Source organism: Pseudoliparis swirei, chromosome 20 (genome assembly GCF_029220125.1).
Source record: "Pseudoliparis swirei isolate HS2019 ecotype Mariana Trench chromosome 20, NWPU_hadal_v1, whole genome shotgun sequence".
Taxonomy (NCBI): Eukaryota; Metazoa; Chordata; class Actinopteri; order Perciformes; family Liparidae; genus Pseudoliparis; species Pseudoliparis swirei.
The window spans coordinates 3,450,535-3,468,667 of record NC_079407.1 but is presented as its reverse complement, the minus strand read 5'-3'; the positions used below and the strand labels follow the sequence as shown (position 1 = coordinate 3,468,667).

Genomic DNA, 18,133 nt, shown 5'->3' with positions numbered 1-18,133 from the left:
AGTGTTGAACATCTTCTATCTTCCAGACGGATTTGACCATATCAGCCGATTCAAGAACACACTGTGATGACACACTGTGATGAACGCGCGTGGAGGTAGACAAAAGAAACGGCGAGACTGCGATACAATCACACACACACACACACACACACACACACACACACACACACACACACACACACATTTATATATATGTCATATATATATATATACAAATAAATATATATATATATATAAATAAATATATAAATATATATATATATATATATATAAATATATATATATATAAAACGAGACCGATCTCACCCGGAGAACAAAAGGAAACAAATCACTGGTGATGTTCTGTTGGAGGCGCTGCAGGTTTTTAGGATATCTTGGTACCACAGCGTCATCTAGTGGTAAAAAAGGATGGATGTGTTACTGATATTGTAAGTTGAGTTCTAAATACCAAGAAAATACAGGAAAATAACACAAAAAAACAGATAACAGTATATTTAAATAACTCATTGTATCAGTGCTTTATTACGAATTACGAATATTATTGGGAAAATATGAGCCTATGTTTATTTAGTTATATATTTTTTGTAGGTGAGTTTTACATTTTTAAATGTGTGTTTATTACTTTTCAATTATTTTAATTATTTATTATTATTTTTTCTTTTTTGTTATTTCTTTTTTATTGGTAATGCAAGTTTAAGACATCCTGATCCACACTCCGTACCAGTTGGTGGCGGTAGTGCGCCAAACAGTTGTTTGCCGACTGCCAAATTAAACTTCAAAAGAAGAAGAAGAAGACGTCACAACAAACATGGCGGCGCTCGGTGCGGCGCGCTGCTTGTTGCGGACCTGCTCGCGGGTGAAACGCGTCCCAAAGAGCAAGCAGCCGCGGGTGAGATGCGGCGTCAGGACGCTCTGCAGCGGGACGCGGGACAACGGTGTGTTTTCCTGCGTCGTACGTCATCGTAGTGACGTAGTTCTCCATACTCGTGACGCTGACCTTGTAGCATCGGTAGCATCGTGGGGGCCAAAACTAGCTTCACAAAACTGCCATTTTTATATCGCCGTACCTCTTTACCCGAGACGTAAACCCCGCAGAGCGACGTTTAACGGGTGTAACTCGTGATTAAAGTCTTCCGGTGAATTCGGCTTCACGTCAGGTAGTGAAATGATGACAGCTTTGTATTAAACATCTAATTTAATAGTGGATGAAGAGCTAGCTGCCTGCGTGGTTAGCGTGAAGAAGAAGATGGAAACACACACACACACACACACACACTTTACACTCAAATAAGGCCACATTTGTTACGTCTGTGTGTATTTTACTACACGTTGCAGTGAACATGTATTAGATATATTGTCAATTTCACTTGTTAAATAAAATTATCACAGGGTTCGTACGGTCATGGAAAACCTGGAAAAGTCATGGAATTTTAAAATGGTCATTTCCAGGCCTGGAAAAGTCATGGAAAAAACTTAAATCATAAAAGTTTTGGAAAAGTCATGGAAATTTGTTATAATCACATGTTCATTTACGGCGAGTTTGAAATAACTATATATTTTTTTAAAGAAACACGCTCAAAATATAAGCCAGCGATAGCTCTCGATACGCAACATTTTCTACAGTTTTCATGTTTATACCGATATTTCAGTTTGGTCATGGAAATTTGGTTTAAAGTCCTGGAAATCCATCGGTCAAGATGTGTAAGAACCCTGTTATTAACGGACGTGTGTAACTGTTTCTCTCCAGCCCTCTCGGACACCGCGAGACCCCGGTTCTCCGATCCGGCCGTGCGGGACCTCCTCACCGGGATCACGGGCCTGGACCTGCAGAAGGTGTTCCGACCCGTCAAAGAGGAGCTGAAGCCGCCCACGTATAAACTCATGACCGACCAGCAGCTGGAGGAGGTGCCGCAAATCAACCGCAAAGGCCGTTCTCACGAGTCCCGGTAGCCCGTGTTTCACCCGTCTGTCCGTCTGCAGGCCGTGGAGTCGGCCACGGAGCAGGCCAAGAAGCTGCTGCGGATGCCCCCCCTCCTGCCGGAGAGGAAGCCCATCCACGACGTCCTGTCCGTGGACGAGATCCTGGACGGCGTGCACGCGGCCAAATACGTCTTCACGGACGTCACCTACGACATCCCGCACAGGGTAGGCACGGTGCGGCCCCGTCGACGGGCTCGGGAGGAGGCCTCTGCTTCAATGTGTGTGTGTGTGTGTGTCCCCCCCCAACACAGGAGAGGTTCATCGTCGTGCGGGAACCCGACGGGACCCTCAGGAAGGCGTCGTGGGAGGAGAGGGACCGGCTCGTTCAGGTCTACTTCCCCAAGGACGGACGCAAGATCACAGCGCCGCTCGTCTTCAAGGAGGAGAACCTCAGGGTAGGCCTTCGCAAAGCGTAGTGATAATGAGGTTATTTGTATTTAAATGCGGAAGGTAATGTTTTGATCGCCGTGTATTTATTTAATTATTTATTTGTATGTGTGTTCCTCGCATAACTCAAAAAGTATTAAACCGAATCGCATGTAATTTGGTGGGATGGTTGGTTATTATCCGGGGACCATTTGATTAGATTTTGGGATCGATCGGGTCAAAGGTCAAGGTCATGGATAGGTCAACATTTTCTTTTTACCATAGCGCGGTCAATTTGTATCCAATTGGCATGCAACTAATGCCAACCTGTTCATAATTCAATGCCCAATCTTGTGATATGCGAAGGTATGCGCTCTACCGAGTGCCCGTTCTAGTTCTCCTTGTTTTCTTTGTATCCCTGCCTCCTCCGGTTGAACTGATCTGATCTGATTCCTTTGGCGACGTAAAGATGAGGATGAAACTCCCGAGAACGGCCAACCAGACGTTCAGCGTCCCCCCCTTTCTCACCACGCGCCCCTGTTTACGTTTGTTCACACATATTTTGTTGTTTCAAGACGTGAATATCAAACCATCAGCGTTCCATTGAATCTTCGGCCTGTTATGTTGGGCACTTCTCTTCTATAACATTTTTTTATTTGTTATCTTTGCATTTGAAGCCAGCTTTGGCCCAGAATTCGTCTTCAGGCACTTTTCTATTGTTTTTTCTTCATGCTGATAAATGTGTGAAGCCACTAAATTCTAAAGCTGTGTCCCAGGACCACGCAACAGACTCATTGTGTACAGTAGATACAAGTCGTCTTGGTACAATGTTTTTACAGGCGGTTAAGAACAAGAAACCAACAGGAGAACATCAGCGCTGACGTGGCGTCAATCAAACTCCTGAGTTAAACGAAGAGAAACGCAAACTTGTTTCCTAAAATGTTTAAAACCTCCTCGGCTGCTGTTCTTCCAGATCTTTCTGTAGCTTCATTACAACCACTTTCCTTTTCCAGGCCTTTTATTCAGTCGAGCCTAACGCACAAATACCCTGAAAACAAAGTCACCGCAATGTAATCGAGCCGTTGTTCGTGTTCTCAGTGACGACATGGACCACTGTCGGTTGGCTTCGTGTATAGTGTGCGTGTCTACCATCGTATGTTTTTATTTCTTTAATATTCAGAAAGGCAGACACACACCGGTTAATCCGGCTTCTCGTCGGCCGTCTATCGTATTTCGGTTCCTCTGAACCGGCGTAGGAGCTCTTCAGGGTTGGGAAACAAGTCCTGTGAACTCCACTAGAGAAGAGGAGGAGGAGGAAGAGGCGCTAATCAGGCAGAATGTGTGGGTTGAATCCTCACTTGTTCTCCCCCTCTGTCAGATGGTGTTTTCCCAGGACCGCCACGAGGACGTGTTGGACATGTGTCTAGTCCAGTTTGAACCGGACTCCTCCGACTACATCAGGGTGAGATGACATTGATATTTTTGTTATTGATATCATTTGTTATATTGAATTTGCCCCGTCCAGTGAGTTTAGGATCACGGCCGCTTCGACGCGCCCTTTGTGTTCCAGGTCCACGGCGCCACCTACGAGGACCTGGAGAAGCTCGGCAAATACCAGCTGCTGCGCTCCACCCGACACTTCGGGGGCCTGGCCTGGTACCTGCTGGGGGCCCGCCGGGCCGACGGGCTCCTGGTGGACATGCTGAAGAGAGATCTGTGAGTGTGTGTGTGAGGCTGCTTTTAGGTTGGTTTTTTTGCATCCAATGTTGAGGCTGTAATATCTTATTAAGTCGGTCCTAGCGGGGTTCGTACGCTCATGGAAAACCTGGGAATATTAAAATGTTTTTTTTCCAGGCCTGGAAAAGAACTGGGAAAAAAATCACTAAAGTTTTTGAATAATATATTCATATGTTCATTTACGCTGAGTCTTAAATAATTAATATGCTCTTAAAAGTATGACGCTCAAAATATAAGCAGCATACCCTCTTTCTTACTCGCATTTTCCGCGCTGCAAGTGAACGCACCGTAACTGAAAAGACATGAAGCTTTATTCTTTTAATCTAACCTATTGTCTCTTTCATTCGTCATTAATAGTATTTACTGTACGCTTTGGAATTCTCAGTTAGTTTAAATACGACATTTTATCACTTGTCCATGTTTACACTGAAATCTCACAAGATAAAGATAAATAAATAAATATACGCTTTTATTAATCCCCAAGGGGAAATTCTTCATCTTTAACATCTTCATTATTTTATTTAGGAGGGGGGCTGTGCTGGCGCCGAGGGAAGCAACTGGGGGTTCAGTGCCTTGCTCAAGGACACTTCGACTTGCAACTAATGGGGAGAGCGGGGATCGAACCCACAACCTAGATGTTTGGTCATGGAAGTTTGGTTTAAAGTCCTGGAACCTGATTGGTCAACATGTGTATGAACCCTGTACCTGTTGGTAACTGTGTGTGTGCAGGTTGCAGGACGCGGTGAGCCTCGTGTCTTTGTTCCACATGGTCCACCCCCACAGCGAGTCGGCCCAGGAAGCTGCCGGCCAGCGAGCCGCCGGCGCCGCCCTGCTGAAGGTTTGGAGCGACTCAAATCTTAAACTGGAAATATCTGTCTGTGTGTGTGTGAGATCTCTCCATCCGAGACAGCAGTTGTCCAGGTCCATGATGTAGATTGGGAGTAAATCTCAAGCTCTCCTGAAGGTCACGTGAAGGTCGTCTCTCCTGAAGTTTCGGGTTTCGGGTTCGTCTCCAGCGTGGGAACACATCAGGTCTCATTAGCGCTCGCAGCCCCCGGGCCGAGGAGGAGGGGGCGGGGCATCGAGTGACATCCGTTTAATGTGAAAGGTTAGCGACGGGAGACACGCTCTATTCTCTCCGTTAGTCACGCGTCGCCGTGTTTTCATTGGCCTCCCCTCCTGAAGTCACGAGCGTGACCTTTCACCTCCCTCTTTCTTTGGCAGATCTACGCCCAGAAGGAGTCCCAGAAGTCGGGCTACATCGAGCTGGCGCTGCAGGCGTACGAGCAGCTGGCGGCCAAGAGCGCCGCGGACTGAGACGGAGGACGGGACCGACGGCGTTCCGCTCGACTGAAAGGAGGAGGAGTCCCGGTCGTGGACTCGGCGAATCGGCTTTTAAAGTATTTGCTAGATGCATAAAGTTCGTCTTCGAGGGAACAAAAGAAACTCTGATATTGTCTGTATTTAATTTGAACCTCAGAGTCAAAGGATTGATGTACATACCACAATAAACATCTTTGTACTTGTAAAAAAGAACTTTCTCTATCATGGATGACTTTATTGATTGAAGCTTTTAACCCCTCCCCCCCCCCCTCTACACACAGTACCAGTTCTCCTTTAACACACAATGTAAGGCACTTGTTTTTCCACACGCGTTCATAACATGCACCAAAACATTCAAACAGGTATTTTAAGACATCGCATGTAACTGTGTCTAAAATCATCACGGGTTGCGCAACGTTTTGATTGCAAACCTTTATAATAAAAAATCATGATAGAGGCAGCTGGTATCTGCAGGAATGTCAAAACTAAATCGAGAACACCATGATCCACAGCGGCGTCTCGGAGCATGCCGGAGCACCTAGAGACGAGAAGCATCCCTGAAATATGGAGTTTATATTTAAAAAACACACTTAAATTAGTGAATGTTTTGTTTTTCGATAGCAAATCTGTAGTGTTAAGAAAAAAGGTCCCAGCAGCAGGCTGCTGCGTACACACACCATGTTCCCCAACACACACTTTTCTTGTTCCCGTTTAAGTTGAACTCCAGCCTGGACGCGGCCCGTGGGTAAATAAGGCCGTGGCTGCGTTGTTGGTTCTGAACAATTTCGTCCTAGAACCAAGAAAGCAAAACGCTTTCATCTGAAAGATGCTTCGGACCACTTTTCGCGGTCGGAGGAAACACTGAGTTCTTTGGTCACTGGAGGAAAAAAAAGAACTGAACAGAACCGTGCGGCCTAGTCACTGAACTCGTCGTCCAGGTTGATGTCGGCGGTGTCGATGTCTTCCAGGTCAAAATTGTCCAGATCCAGATCATCCAGGATCTACAGGTGGAGAACAAAAGGCATTGTTAAGGGAAATATATATATTTATTATATAAATAAATATATTTATATGAATATATATATAATATATGTATATAAATATATTTATATAAATATTTATTGATATGAATATATATATATATTTATGAATAATATATATGTATATAAATATATATGTATTCATATATAAATATATATATTCTTATATATATATATAAAAACATATATAATTATACAAATATATTCATATAAATATATATATTTTTAAATGCTTTTATTTATATTTAAATCCAAAATCATGCCAAATTTTTTTCTCCATAGAATAATTTAAAAAACGAGATTCACCTCATCGTGCTCAACAGCCTCTGCCGGTTGCTCCGCCCCTTTAGGTCCCGCCCCCTCCTCCCCCGCTGTGCTCCCCTCTGGCTCCGCCTGTAGAGCCACTGCCGGCTTCGGGTGGTCCTCCGGCTCCACCGGGAGTGCTGCGGTGTGTTCCGGCGCCGGCACCTGGAGCGGAACCAGTGGCTCGGGGCTCAGGCCCGGGACCTCTACAGAGATCAACGCCTCCTCCTCCTCCTCCTCTAAAGATGCAGAATCCTCTGTGACTGTGACAGGCAGAGGGGCGGCGGCCTCCATTGGGATGGACTCTTCTTCTTCTTCTTCTGCAACAGGATCAACCATCTCCTGTTTTAGGAGAATGGGTTCCGCCGCCACCGTGACGGCTTCATTGACGGCGTCCCCCCCTCCCTGTAGAACGTGCAGACAAACACATTATTCTCTTAAAGGTATAGCGTCACAATTAAAGAGTACCAGAAACAAAAAAAGAGGGACCGCTATCGGCATCGTCCAACGAGGTGGGGGAACACGAGCGGGGTCCTCACCTCGGACCCGGCGGGCTCTCCTCTGGCCTCAAAGCCCTCGCTCTCCTTCAGAACGTCACGGGCCTCGTTGGGCTGAAGAAGAGGAAGAGAGAGAGAGAGAGAAAGACGGGTAAAAAATAAATAAAATATCTCAAACACGAGGCTCAAAAATATGAACCGGTGAGTCAGATGATTCAATAAAGACGCCCGCTGACCGTGACCAGCGGGTACTCCGCCGCGGGCCGGACCCCGACGTGGGTCTCCTTCAGGTAGTCCTCGGCCAGCAGGGCCTGCTGGAGGCCCGGGAACAGGTTGCTGTACTGGGACGGGTCGGCCAGCGCGTCCGCCGCCTTCTGGTTGACCTTGGACAGACTCTCCTTCCACAGCTTCACCACCCTGGAGGAGAGAGAGAGAGAGAGGGGGGGGGGGGGGGGGATACAGATGTTCCCATGATCGTAATAATAACACGTGGAGTATTTTGCATTCACAGATTTGGGCCCAGGTGGTTACCGTGACACGTGGCTGGGCAGGTACGTCCGTGCCAGGAAGGCGGCCTCGGGCAGCCGGTTGGTGTCGATGAGCAGCTGCAGACATTTGTCCATTCTGGGCGAGACACGGAAAACATTCACAAATAAAATACGAAACGAGTCGTTTTCAAAAGGAGGACCTTTACATATTTTTTTAGGGGGCGTTTTTTCCCCACTGACTGAAATCCAGGTGCATTACAAAAATTAATTGAGGGAAATCTTGTGAAAAAACATGTAACCTTTGTTCAAAAATAATAAATATATTTATTTAGGCTTACAGGATATGAGCAATTGTCGTAAAAATGGCAAAAAATAAGACTATTAGACAATAATACAACTATGATGCAATAATAAGACTATTAGGCAATAATACAACTACTATGCAATAATAAGACTATTAGGCATTAATAAAAAGACTATTAGGCAATAATAAGACTATTATGCAGGAGTCTACAGATTCAAAGTGTTTTCAGAAAACATAAATCAGAAAATCATATTCAATTACATTCTTATTTCTTTGTGGTTATCTATTGTTATTAAACCCCCCCCCCCCCATCCCCTCACCTTCCCTGCAGGAAGCAGGTGAGGAAGGCCACGTTTGTCTTGCCGCTGCGCTCCGCCCCCTCGGCCAGCTTGTCCACCATGGCGGCGTTCCCCGAGGCCGTGGCGAGCAGCAGCAGCCCCCCGTAGTCCTGCGCCTGGTGCAGGCACTCCTGGGCCAGGCCGAAGCGGCACTTGGCCGTGGCGAGCTCGGCCAGCTGCTTCCACTTGTGCTCCGACTGGGGAGGGAGGAGAGAGATTAAAGCACCGGAGGACGCTTTCTCATTCCAGAAGATCAATCAAAACAACAACAACAACAACTGTTGGTGTGTGCGCTGACCTCTGCCTCCGAGGCCAGCTCGTGGGCCAGCGTGAGCTCTCCCAGCTGCAGGGCCAGCTCGAACCGGTGCTCCGGGTCGGTGGACACGGCCAGCGCCTGCTCCCTGAAGCCCTGCACGGCGCCACGGGAACACGGGAAACACGTTATTCAATATGAGGAGGGACACGACCGCGCAAAAGTATGGGGTCACGTAGAAATGTCCTTATTTCTCAAAGTAAATCTCTGTTTTAATCAATGAAGTTAACATTAAATGAATAATAAATACTCTCTACATAGTTAATGTGTAGATGACTATTCTCTGGTGTGTAATGAAGTCTCTACAGAGGTGTGTAGAGGCCCATCTCCAGTGTTCTTGTGGTACATTGTGTTATCGCCTTAGAAGACTAGCGGAGGGGTAGAAAACCCCTGAAAACCCTTTTTATGTGAGCGCAGCTGAAAACAGTTATGCTGCTGAGAGAAGCTCTAAAACTGGCCTTCCTTTGAGCCACAAGAAGAACAACATTAATATTTACTATAAAAATCATTATTTATAACCTCGTCAACATCTTGTCTAGATTTTATATTCATTTTGCAATTTATCTAATAAATAAAAGTGTGAGTTTTAATGGAAAACACCACATTTTCTGGGCGCCGCTTTTGAACGGTGGTGTATGTGAAAGCTGACTAAAGGCATCGCCGTGGCAACGGCTCTCGCCAGGTTGACGAAAGAGCGCACCTGCTTCTCCAGGAAGTTGGCGACGCGGGTCCTCTGCTCCTTGGGCACGGTGGGCAGCACCTTGTCGGCCGTGCCGAAGTCCCGCCTCATGACGGCCGTCTGGTACTCCAGCACCGACAGCAGCAGCGAGTAGCTGACCACGTTCAGCTCCTTGTCGCCCAGGTACAGACGGTCGTCTTTGGGGATGTAGCCCAGCAGGTACATCGTCCTGCGGGACAGACCCCGTGTTTTATACTTTAGTTTATTTTTTATTTTTTATCCCAGCATGCCGCAGGGCGAGGGGGCGTGGCTATATAAGCGTTACCTGTCCAGGTGAGCGATGGTGATGATCTCTCCGCCGACGTAGTAGTTGAGCCGGTTGAGCGAGCTGGTGTAGATGAAGCAGTCTCCCACCCACACGCCGGTCTTCACGACCCCCGGGACCTCGCCCAGCACCTGGTGGCCGGGGGAAGAAATACACCAAATGAAATCAGTTTAAATAAATTCATTTTAAAATGTTTTTTTTCTTTTCTTTCTATTTCAAGGTTCTTAAACATGAAACAGTTAGAACATTTTGCGTATTGAGAGCGTACGCCGGCTTATGTTTTGAGCGTCTTTCTTTAAAAAAACATTAATTATTTAAAACTATAAAAACAAATTTCCATGACTTTTCCAAAACTTTTACGATTTAAGTTTTTTCCCCATGACTTTTCCAGGCCTGGAAATGACCATTTTAAAATTCCATGACTTTTCCAGGTTTTCCATGACCGTACGAACCCTGTACATGATAGTGGATTATCCCGGAGCTGCTGTTGCTATGGACAACGAACTTTTCAGTCACTTGCAGCTAAAAATAAATAAATAATGCTTATAATTTAAAGCTTCTTTCTTTTAAAAACATTTAATTTTTTTCAAACTCAGCCTAAATGAACATGTGATTATAACACATTTCCAGGACTTTTCCAAAACCTTTGTGATAAAAAAAATGTTCAACGACTTTTCCAGGCCTGGAAATACCCAGATTAAAGTTCCATGACTTTTCCAGGTTTTCCATGACCGTAAGAACCCAGTATTGTTCCCTCTCTCCGACCTCGAAGGCGCCCTCGATCCCGTCCTCCGTGATCTCCTCCTTGGACTCCGCGGCCGCCGCCACGCGCTCCGGCAGGTAGCGCAGCACGAAGAACGACTCGTCGGTGCCGATGCACACCAGCTCGCCGGAGTCCGACCAGAAGACCTGAAGAAGAGGAGGAGCGGACGGCGTTAGGGAAGAAAAAAGAAAGAGGGGTGAGAGTTGGAGGAAGAAGGCGTAGCGGCGCACGTGTTTGGGCTGGATCTCGATGCGGCGGACGAGGTCGGCGTTCTCCCAGTCGTAGAAGGCCAGGCCGCTGTTTGACCTCACGCCCAATAGGAAGCCTCCAAACACACCTGAGGGACACCAGCAGTTAGACACACACACACACACACACACACACAGTCACCACACACACACACACACTCACCTTCGGCCCCGAAGTCGGGTTTGAAAGCCTTCTTCTCTTTGAAGTTCTTGAATATCTTGATCATGCTGCTGCTCTCCCTCGTGGCGTATCTATGACAACCACGTTCACGCTGTATTAGACGTGAGCTCCGCCCCGTCGGAGGGCAGAGGTTACGGCAGATATCGAATAAAATATGCTCACTAAATATGAAGCTACGGTTAGCTTAGCATCATTTAAAAGGCTGGAAGCAAAGGGAAACGGCCCGATCTGAACAGAATGAATGTGTTTTAATCTGCTCCTCGGGGGCCTTACTGAGACGAGTCGTGGGCCCAGACGAACTCCTGAGCCGAGCCGAAGCTCTTGTTCCTCAGCGCCATGGCGGTGAAGATGATGTACTCCCCGTCGCCGCACACCACCACGAACCTGCAGGAACAAGGAAAACACATCAGGATTTAACTTCAACTCGGGATCACGACACACAAGCTGCAGTCGTGTGATCATTTCATTTAATAGCGTTTTGTTTTTGTTCTGTGTCCGATCTGTATTGCCTGTATTAGGTAGGTACACACACAAAAATATATATATAATTTTGAATGATAAAAATACAAATAAATGAGTTATAATTGTTAATAACTGTAAAACAAATGTTTTATAAAAATAAATAACCACAAAGAAATAAAAATATAATTGAATGTGATTGTGTGATTTATGTTTTGTTAAAAAAATCGAAATAAAACACTTTGAATCTATAGACTACTGCCTAATAGTGTTATTATTGCCTAATAGTGTTATTACTGCCTAATAGTCTTATTGCCTAATAGTCTCATTTTTGTCTAATAGACTTATTATTGCCTAATAGTCCTAATATTGCCATTTTTACAACAATTGCTCATATACTGTAAGCCTAAATAAGTATATTTATTATTTGTAAACAAAGGTTAAATGATATTTCACAAGTTTCAAAAAGTGCCTCAATTGCTTTAAAAAAAAAAATGCTCCTTGATTTCAGTCAGTGGAGCAAAAAACTGCCCTCAAATGCATCCCTCCCCCCCCCCCCCCCAAGGCCTGGAGGGTCCCAGAGCCGTCCCTTTATGTGATAATATTGCGTAATCCTGGACTGCGGCCTCACCTCCCGTTGGGGCTGTGCTGGATGGTCTGGGGGAAGATCTCACAGCTGCCCATGTCCTTGACGCCGAGCGGCAGCCGCTCGCCGTCCCGGACCTCGGCCCCGCCCATGGACTTCAGGTTGGCCTGCTGCACCTCGGAGTGGCGAGCCCACATGACCTTCCCGCTGGCGTCCATGGACATGGCCGGCTCCTCGCGGCCCAGCTGAGGGAGAGGAGGCGCCGACGCTTTAATATCACGCGATGCAATCTGCTGGATAATATTCAAAACGATGCCTAGCCGAGACCGCGACCCCTTGACCTTTGTGTCCGTGGTCATTGGTCACGTCATACATGTGGTGAAGTAAGGGAAACAGCGTCGCTGATGGTGCTTCAGGGGAGACACCAGATGCACTGGGCATTATATTTTGTCTTCCAAAATACACATTCAGGGGTTCATCTGTCACTTCTGTCTATCTTAGCGTTACATAATGCCTCATTTGCATATTTCAAACATACATTTGCAGAAAACTTGCGAGGCAAAAAAAACGATCGCCTTAAATGTCGGTAATCAGCCAAATGTCAGAGGCTCCGCGGTGATATCGATTATTCACACGCGTTAACCTTCTCACCTCAAGATTGGAAACATGTCCTCCCCTTCCTAAAACAATGGATTATAAGTCATTTTCACAGGCTTTTCAAAACTTGACCACATATTGATCTATAAATGATATTGTGGTATATTTATACCACTGAGGATGGAGGCGGTGTTACCGGAGGTGGCCACCATCATGAGATGATTTAGGCACTCTTTAAAATATTTTTGTCAAAAAATTAAGTAGGCCATTATTTTAGGGCCGTGGAAGTATGGGGACACCTTGATGATGATGCTGCCTTCGTCGTAGCCCAGGGCCACGCTGTTGGAGCCGGGCTGGCTGCAGATGCACCACACCCGCTCCATGCCGTAGTTGAGCGTGTTCTCCAGCCGGTAGGTGTTGGAGTGCCACACTCGCACGGTGCCTGGAGGGGGAAACGCACAGCGGAGCGCGGTTAGAGGACGGACCGGGATGCCGTGGTGCGTTCAGGGGCCGATGGATCGGTGGCGGTTCGTTTTTGTGTGTTTGTGGCCCACCGTCCTCGGAGCCCGTGAGGATGATCGGCAGCTCCGGGTGGAAACAGACGCAGGTCACGTTCTGGGCGTGACCCTCCAGGGTCTGGACACAGGTTTTGTTCTGGAAGAGACAGACACAGAGGACATGAGACACAGAGGACACGAGACACAGAGGACACGAGACACAGAGGACACGAGACACAGAGGACACGAGACACAGAGGACACGAGACACGGAGGACATGAGACACGGAGGACATGAGACATGAGGACACAAGACACAGAGGACACGAGACACAGAGAACACGAGACACAGAGGACACGAGACACAGAGGACATGAGGACACGAGACACAGAGGACACGAGACACAGAGGACATGAGACACAGAGGACACGAGACACAGAGGACACGAGACACAGAGGACACGAGGACACGAGACACAGGACACGAGACACAGAGGACACGAGACACAGAGGACATGAGACAGAGGACACGAGACACAGAGGACACGAGACACAGAGGACACGAGACACAGAGGACACGAGACACAGAGGACACGAGACACAGAGGACACGAGACACAGAGAACACGAGACACAGAGGACACGAGACACGAGACATGAGGACACGAGACACAGAGGACACGAGACATAGAGGACATGAGACAGAGGACATGAGACACGAGACACAGAGGACACGAGACACGGAGGACACGAGACAGAGGACACGAGACACAGAGGACACGAGACACGGAGGACACGAGACAGAGGACACGAGACACAGAGGACACGAGACACAGAGGACACGAGACACAGAGGACACGAGACACAGAGGACACGAGACACAGAGGACATGAGACACGAGACACAGAGGACACGAGACATAGAGGACATGAGACACAGAGGACATGAGACATAGAGGACATGAGACACAGAGGACATGAGACACGAGACACAGAGGACATGAGACACAGAGGACATGAGACACAGAGGACATGAGACATAGAGGACATGAGACACAGAGGACATGAGACACAGAGGACATGAGACACAGAGGACATGAGACACAGAGGACACGAGACACAGAGGACATGAGACACAGAGGACACGAGACACAGAGGACATGAGACACAGAGGACACGAGACACAGAGGACACGAGACACAGAGGACACGAGACACAGAGGACATGAGACATAGAGGACATGAGACATAGAGGACACGAGACACAGAGGACATGAGACACAGAGGACACGAGACACAGAGGACATGAGACATGACATGAGACACAGAGGACACGAGACACAGAGGACATGAGACACAGAGGACACGAGACACAGAGGACATGAGACACAGAGGACACAGAGGACATGAGACACAGAGGACACGAGACACAGGACATGAGACACAGAGGACACGAGACACAGAGGACACGAGACACAGAGGACATGAGACACGAACTTATACATTATATATACATTAATTATACATATCGTATGTGTACAGAATGTAAATATATATATATAAATATATACAATTATACATATATATGATTATATATATATACACACATATATATATATAAATATAATTATGCAAATATATATATATACACACACACATTTATAAATATATATATACACATTTACATATATGTATATATATATATACACACACATATATAAATATATATACACATGTACATACAATTATATAAATGCATATATATACACACACATATATACATATATATACACATGTACATACATTTATAGAAATGCATATATATATATATATATATACACACACATAATTATACAAATGAATAAATATATAAATATATGAAGATAATACCAGCTCAGTTGTGGTATGATTTGACTTCATAAGGAGGAGAGCTGGCGAACAGACAGAAGTTCATCTTAACTGAACTGTTTGTATATAATAGAAGAAAAGTGGGTAAACTCCAATATGCCGTTTTGTAACTTTCTTTTCCGTCGTCCTCCTAGAATCTGTGTGCAACACTTAATTTTTTTGACTGTGAGACGCGTTGGATGATGCACAAAGACCGAGTCGGTTACTCCACATAGAATGAAACATTTTCATGAGGCAGCCTGGGAGAAGAAAATATACAGAATAAACTCACGCCGTGACCCAGTTCATCTGGAGTTCCTCCACATGAGTTATTTAAAAGCGTATAGAAGTAATCCACCAACTGATGTTCCCGTTTTCATTTTAACGTGTTACATGCAGACGAATACCGCGTGAATAAATAAAAAACAACCAATTAAAAAAACTGCCATTACCTCATTAGACTGTTGCGCAATAGAGAGCAAAAACCCAAAGTCACCTGGTAATCCCAGATCTTCACCAGGCGGTCGTCGGCCCCCGATATGAGGTACGGCTTGTCCCCCCCGCCGTAGTAGTCGATGCAGTTCACCCCCTTCTCGTGGCCCTCCAGGGTGAAGTTGGGGGTCCTGGAGCCCAGCTGCCACACCTGCAGAGAAGCGACAGGACGGGGAGGTTCCAGGTGACTACATTTCCCATGAGCCCCTGGGATGAAAACGTCCCCCCCTCCCCCTCCCTTTCTGTCATTTAAAACTGGAAGAACGGCAGCCACCTTTCTTCAGTTTGTGCCCCCGAGCGATCTGTGTGTGTGTGTGTGCTCCTCCATGCATTTGCATGTGTGTGTGTGTGTGTGTGTGTGTGTGTGTACCTTAACGGTTCGGTCCAGAGAGGCGCTGGCGAACTGGTTGTTGTCTTTGGGGTTGATGACGATCTGCATGACGTAGTGAGTGTGTCCCTCAAACACCTGACTGCACGACCACTTCCTGTCCCAGTCCCACAGCTTGATCAACATGTCGTCTGAAGAACACACACAAAAAGACACTTTTTAGACGCCCTTTTGCACACGGCGAGGCAGACATTGTGTGTGTGTGTTCCGTACCGCTGCTCGTGAGGATGTAGGGCTGCGTCGGGTGCACCACGATGGAGCGGATGTAGTCGGCGTGGGCCTCGAACATGTGGACCCGCTCCAGCGTGTTGTAGTTGAACACGCGGATCTGCATGTCGTCCTGGGGGGGGGGGGGGGGGGGGCTCGGAGGGTCAACTCGGTCCAGAGCCAAAACAATAGAAACAACAACAAAAACTCCACAGATTTCGGGGTTGCCAATCCAGGCCGAGACTTTTAGATTTAAGATTATTTTATTCTAGGCTTTCAGTTTAGGCGGAGTGTCTTGGATTTGATTGGCGGACCAAGAGCCTTCCACTCACGGGTACCGGGTAACGTTTTGGCCAGTGTGTGTGTGTGTGTGTTGTTCTCAAATGACCCAAATTAGGCTAATTTTGACCTGGTCAATTTGAAAAATCTAATCTAATTCAAACAATTTCTCCATGTAAAGAAGACAGAAAGAAGACTCGTTATCCCAGGTGATTCCTCCGGGGTTAACGGTTCTTTTTATTATTTATTTTTAAAGCTCATTTAGACAAGATACTGAATAGAGATTTTATAAAACAAGCTCGACGTGCACTTACTGCTCCGGCGACCACCCAGTGCTTCCTGGCCACGAACTTGGCCACTCTGACGGGCAGGTCACACAGCTCGAAGGTTTTCACCATCATCTACACACACACACACACACACACATTAGGACATAGATCAGGAAGGGAATGATGGAGTGTGTGAACGGCCGGTTTAGGGACCTGCGTCTCGTGGTTCCAGACCACCACGGTGCCGCTGTAGAGGCTCGCCACCATCCAGGGCTCGGTGGGGTGCAGGTCGGCACTCTTCACCCGGTCTGACCGGGCGGTCAGCTTCCGCTTGATGTCCAGCCGCAGAGGCTGGAATATAAAAGGGGAATAAACCAAAGAAGAACAATATGATCTGCTTTCAGTGTAAATGGGTTAATTGTTCAGCTCATCTCAACAACGGTGAATGTTCTTTGCCAGAAAATATTATTATAATTCAAAAAAAATTCAAAAGCCATTTCATTTTTTGACTTATGTTATATTTATAAGAGTGTTTTATTGCATGTTTTGGAGACAGTTCAAAAATAAAAACCTAAAAATTCATTATTTTTTTTAACTTTTCATCTTGTTGGAATATATATAATACACATCGGAAAATATATATACAAAGGACATTTTTTATTTGTAATGTTAAATATATAAAAGTGTTTTATTTCAGGTTTTGGAGAGTTAAAAAAAAAAACTTCAAAATTAATTTAATTGTTTGACTTAATCTTGTAAAGTTGTTGTAAATACCATGAACATATATATAGTATACATCATAAAAAATATATATAGGAACATTTTTTTATTTTTAATATTATATGTATAAAATAGTGTTTTATTTCAGGTTTTTGAGAATTCATTTAATTTTATGACTTTTCATCTTGTAAAGTTGGAAATACAATTAAAACATATATAATATACATACGAAAATATATATACAAAGGAAAAATTAAGTTATTTTTAATGTTATATATATAAAATAGCATTTTATTTGATGTTTTGTAGACGGTTCATAGGGAGGGGGTGTGCCTGTTGATACTTCCTATTCCACATTTCACACGCAGGACTCCTTCAAGTCGACTCATGTCAAAGGCCAATTATTACTTTTAATTATTTGTATACTTTTATTCAGATTGTGGCATATTAAAAACAACAACTACCGTAAATAAAAAATGTTAAACGGTGTCTCCACACAAAGTGTAAATAAAGTCTTTCCTCAAAATAAAAAACATTTCCACCATGTTTCGGGGTTTATTCGTGTAGTTATTGCACCGAGGCTACGACTCAAACCGTGAGTTTTGAATGGAGTTTTTCCAATTCTCTCAGAATGAGGTTCTGTGTCGTCATTGAACGCAACACGGCTGCGCGTGCAGCTGGCGGTTCCGCTTCCCGAACTAGCGAACCGACACAACAACAAACTGCCGCCGGCGGCCGTTGGTCGGTTCTCCCGCCGTGCCTACCATGTTTCCTCGTCGGTGAGTCTCCCGGTGCTGTCCAGTAAAGTGACCGGCGTCCCTTGTTGCCCTCGTCGGGCTTCCACCGTTCAACTCTGCCCAGAAACTTTTGT

The 18,133-nt window shown here is 45.8% G+C and overlaps 2 protein-coding genes across 2 annotated transcripts; one reads left to right on the top strand and one right to left on the bottom strand.

The window, feature by feature from the left end:
* The first annotated feature begins 808 nt into the window (after positions 1-808).
* mrps22 (mitochondrial ribosomal protein S22) lies at positions 809-5,619 on the top strand. Its single transcript, XM_056441073.1, has 8 exons — positions 809-935; positions 1,748-1,905; positions 1,981-2,145; positions 2,232-2,375; positions 3,725-3,808; positions 3,917-4,062; positions 4,813-4,921; positions 5,308-5,619. Exons 1-8 carry the CDS (start codon positions 809-811, stop codon positions 5,398-5,400), a joined length of 1,026 nt encoding a protein of 341 aa, XP_056297048.1. The 3' UTR covers positions 5,401-5,619.
* On the bottom strand, positions 5,531-18,133 carry LOC130210618 (coatomer subunit beta'-like). Its single transcript, XM_056441072.1, has 22 exons — positions 18,027-18,133; positions 16,756-16,893; positions 16,588-16,674; positions 16,001-16,127; positions 15,770-15,918; positions 15,404-15,550; positions 13,082-13,181; positions 12,827-12,969; positions 11,976-12,175; positions 11,159-11,269; positions 10,868-10,956; positions 10,687-10,793; positions 10,459-10,602; positions 9,694-9,824; positions 9,390-9,597; positions 8,675-8,785; positions 8,359-8,573; positions 7,778-7,870; positions 7,483-7,663; positions 7,289-7,360; positions 6,753-7,154; positions 5,531-6,407 (listed from the first exon to the last, which is right to left on the bottom strand). Exons 1-22 carry the CDS (start codon positions 18,027-18,029, stop codon positions 6,321-6,323), a joined length of 3,045 nt encoding a protein of 1,014 aa, XP_056297047.1. The 5' UTR covers positions 18,030-18,133; the 3' UTR covers positions 5,531-6,320.

Coding starts and splice junctions, on each gene's coding strand:
- mrps22 (XM_056441073.1), top strand. CDS start 809: ATGGCGGCGCTCGGTGCGGCGCGCTGCTTGTTGCGGACCTGCTCGCGG. Junction 936..1,747: donor CAGCGGGACGCGGGACAACG/GTGTGTTTTCCT, acceptor GTTTCTCTCCAG/CCCTCTCGGACACCGCGAGA. Junction 2,146..2,231: donor CCTACGACATCCCGCACAGG/GTAGGCACGGTG, acceptor CCCCCAACACAG/GAGAGGTTCATCGTCGTGCG.
- LOC130210618 (XM_056441072.1), bottom strand. Junction 7,871..8,358: donor ACCTGCTTCCTGCAGGGAAG/GTGAGGGGATGG, acceptor TGTCTCGCCCAG/AATGGACAAATGTCTGCAGC. Junction 7,664..7,777: donor CTGCCCAGCCACGTGTCACG/GTAACCACCTGG, acceptor TCTCTCCTCCAG/GGTGGTGAAGCTGTGGAAGG.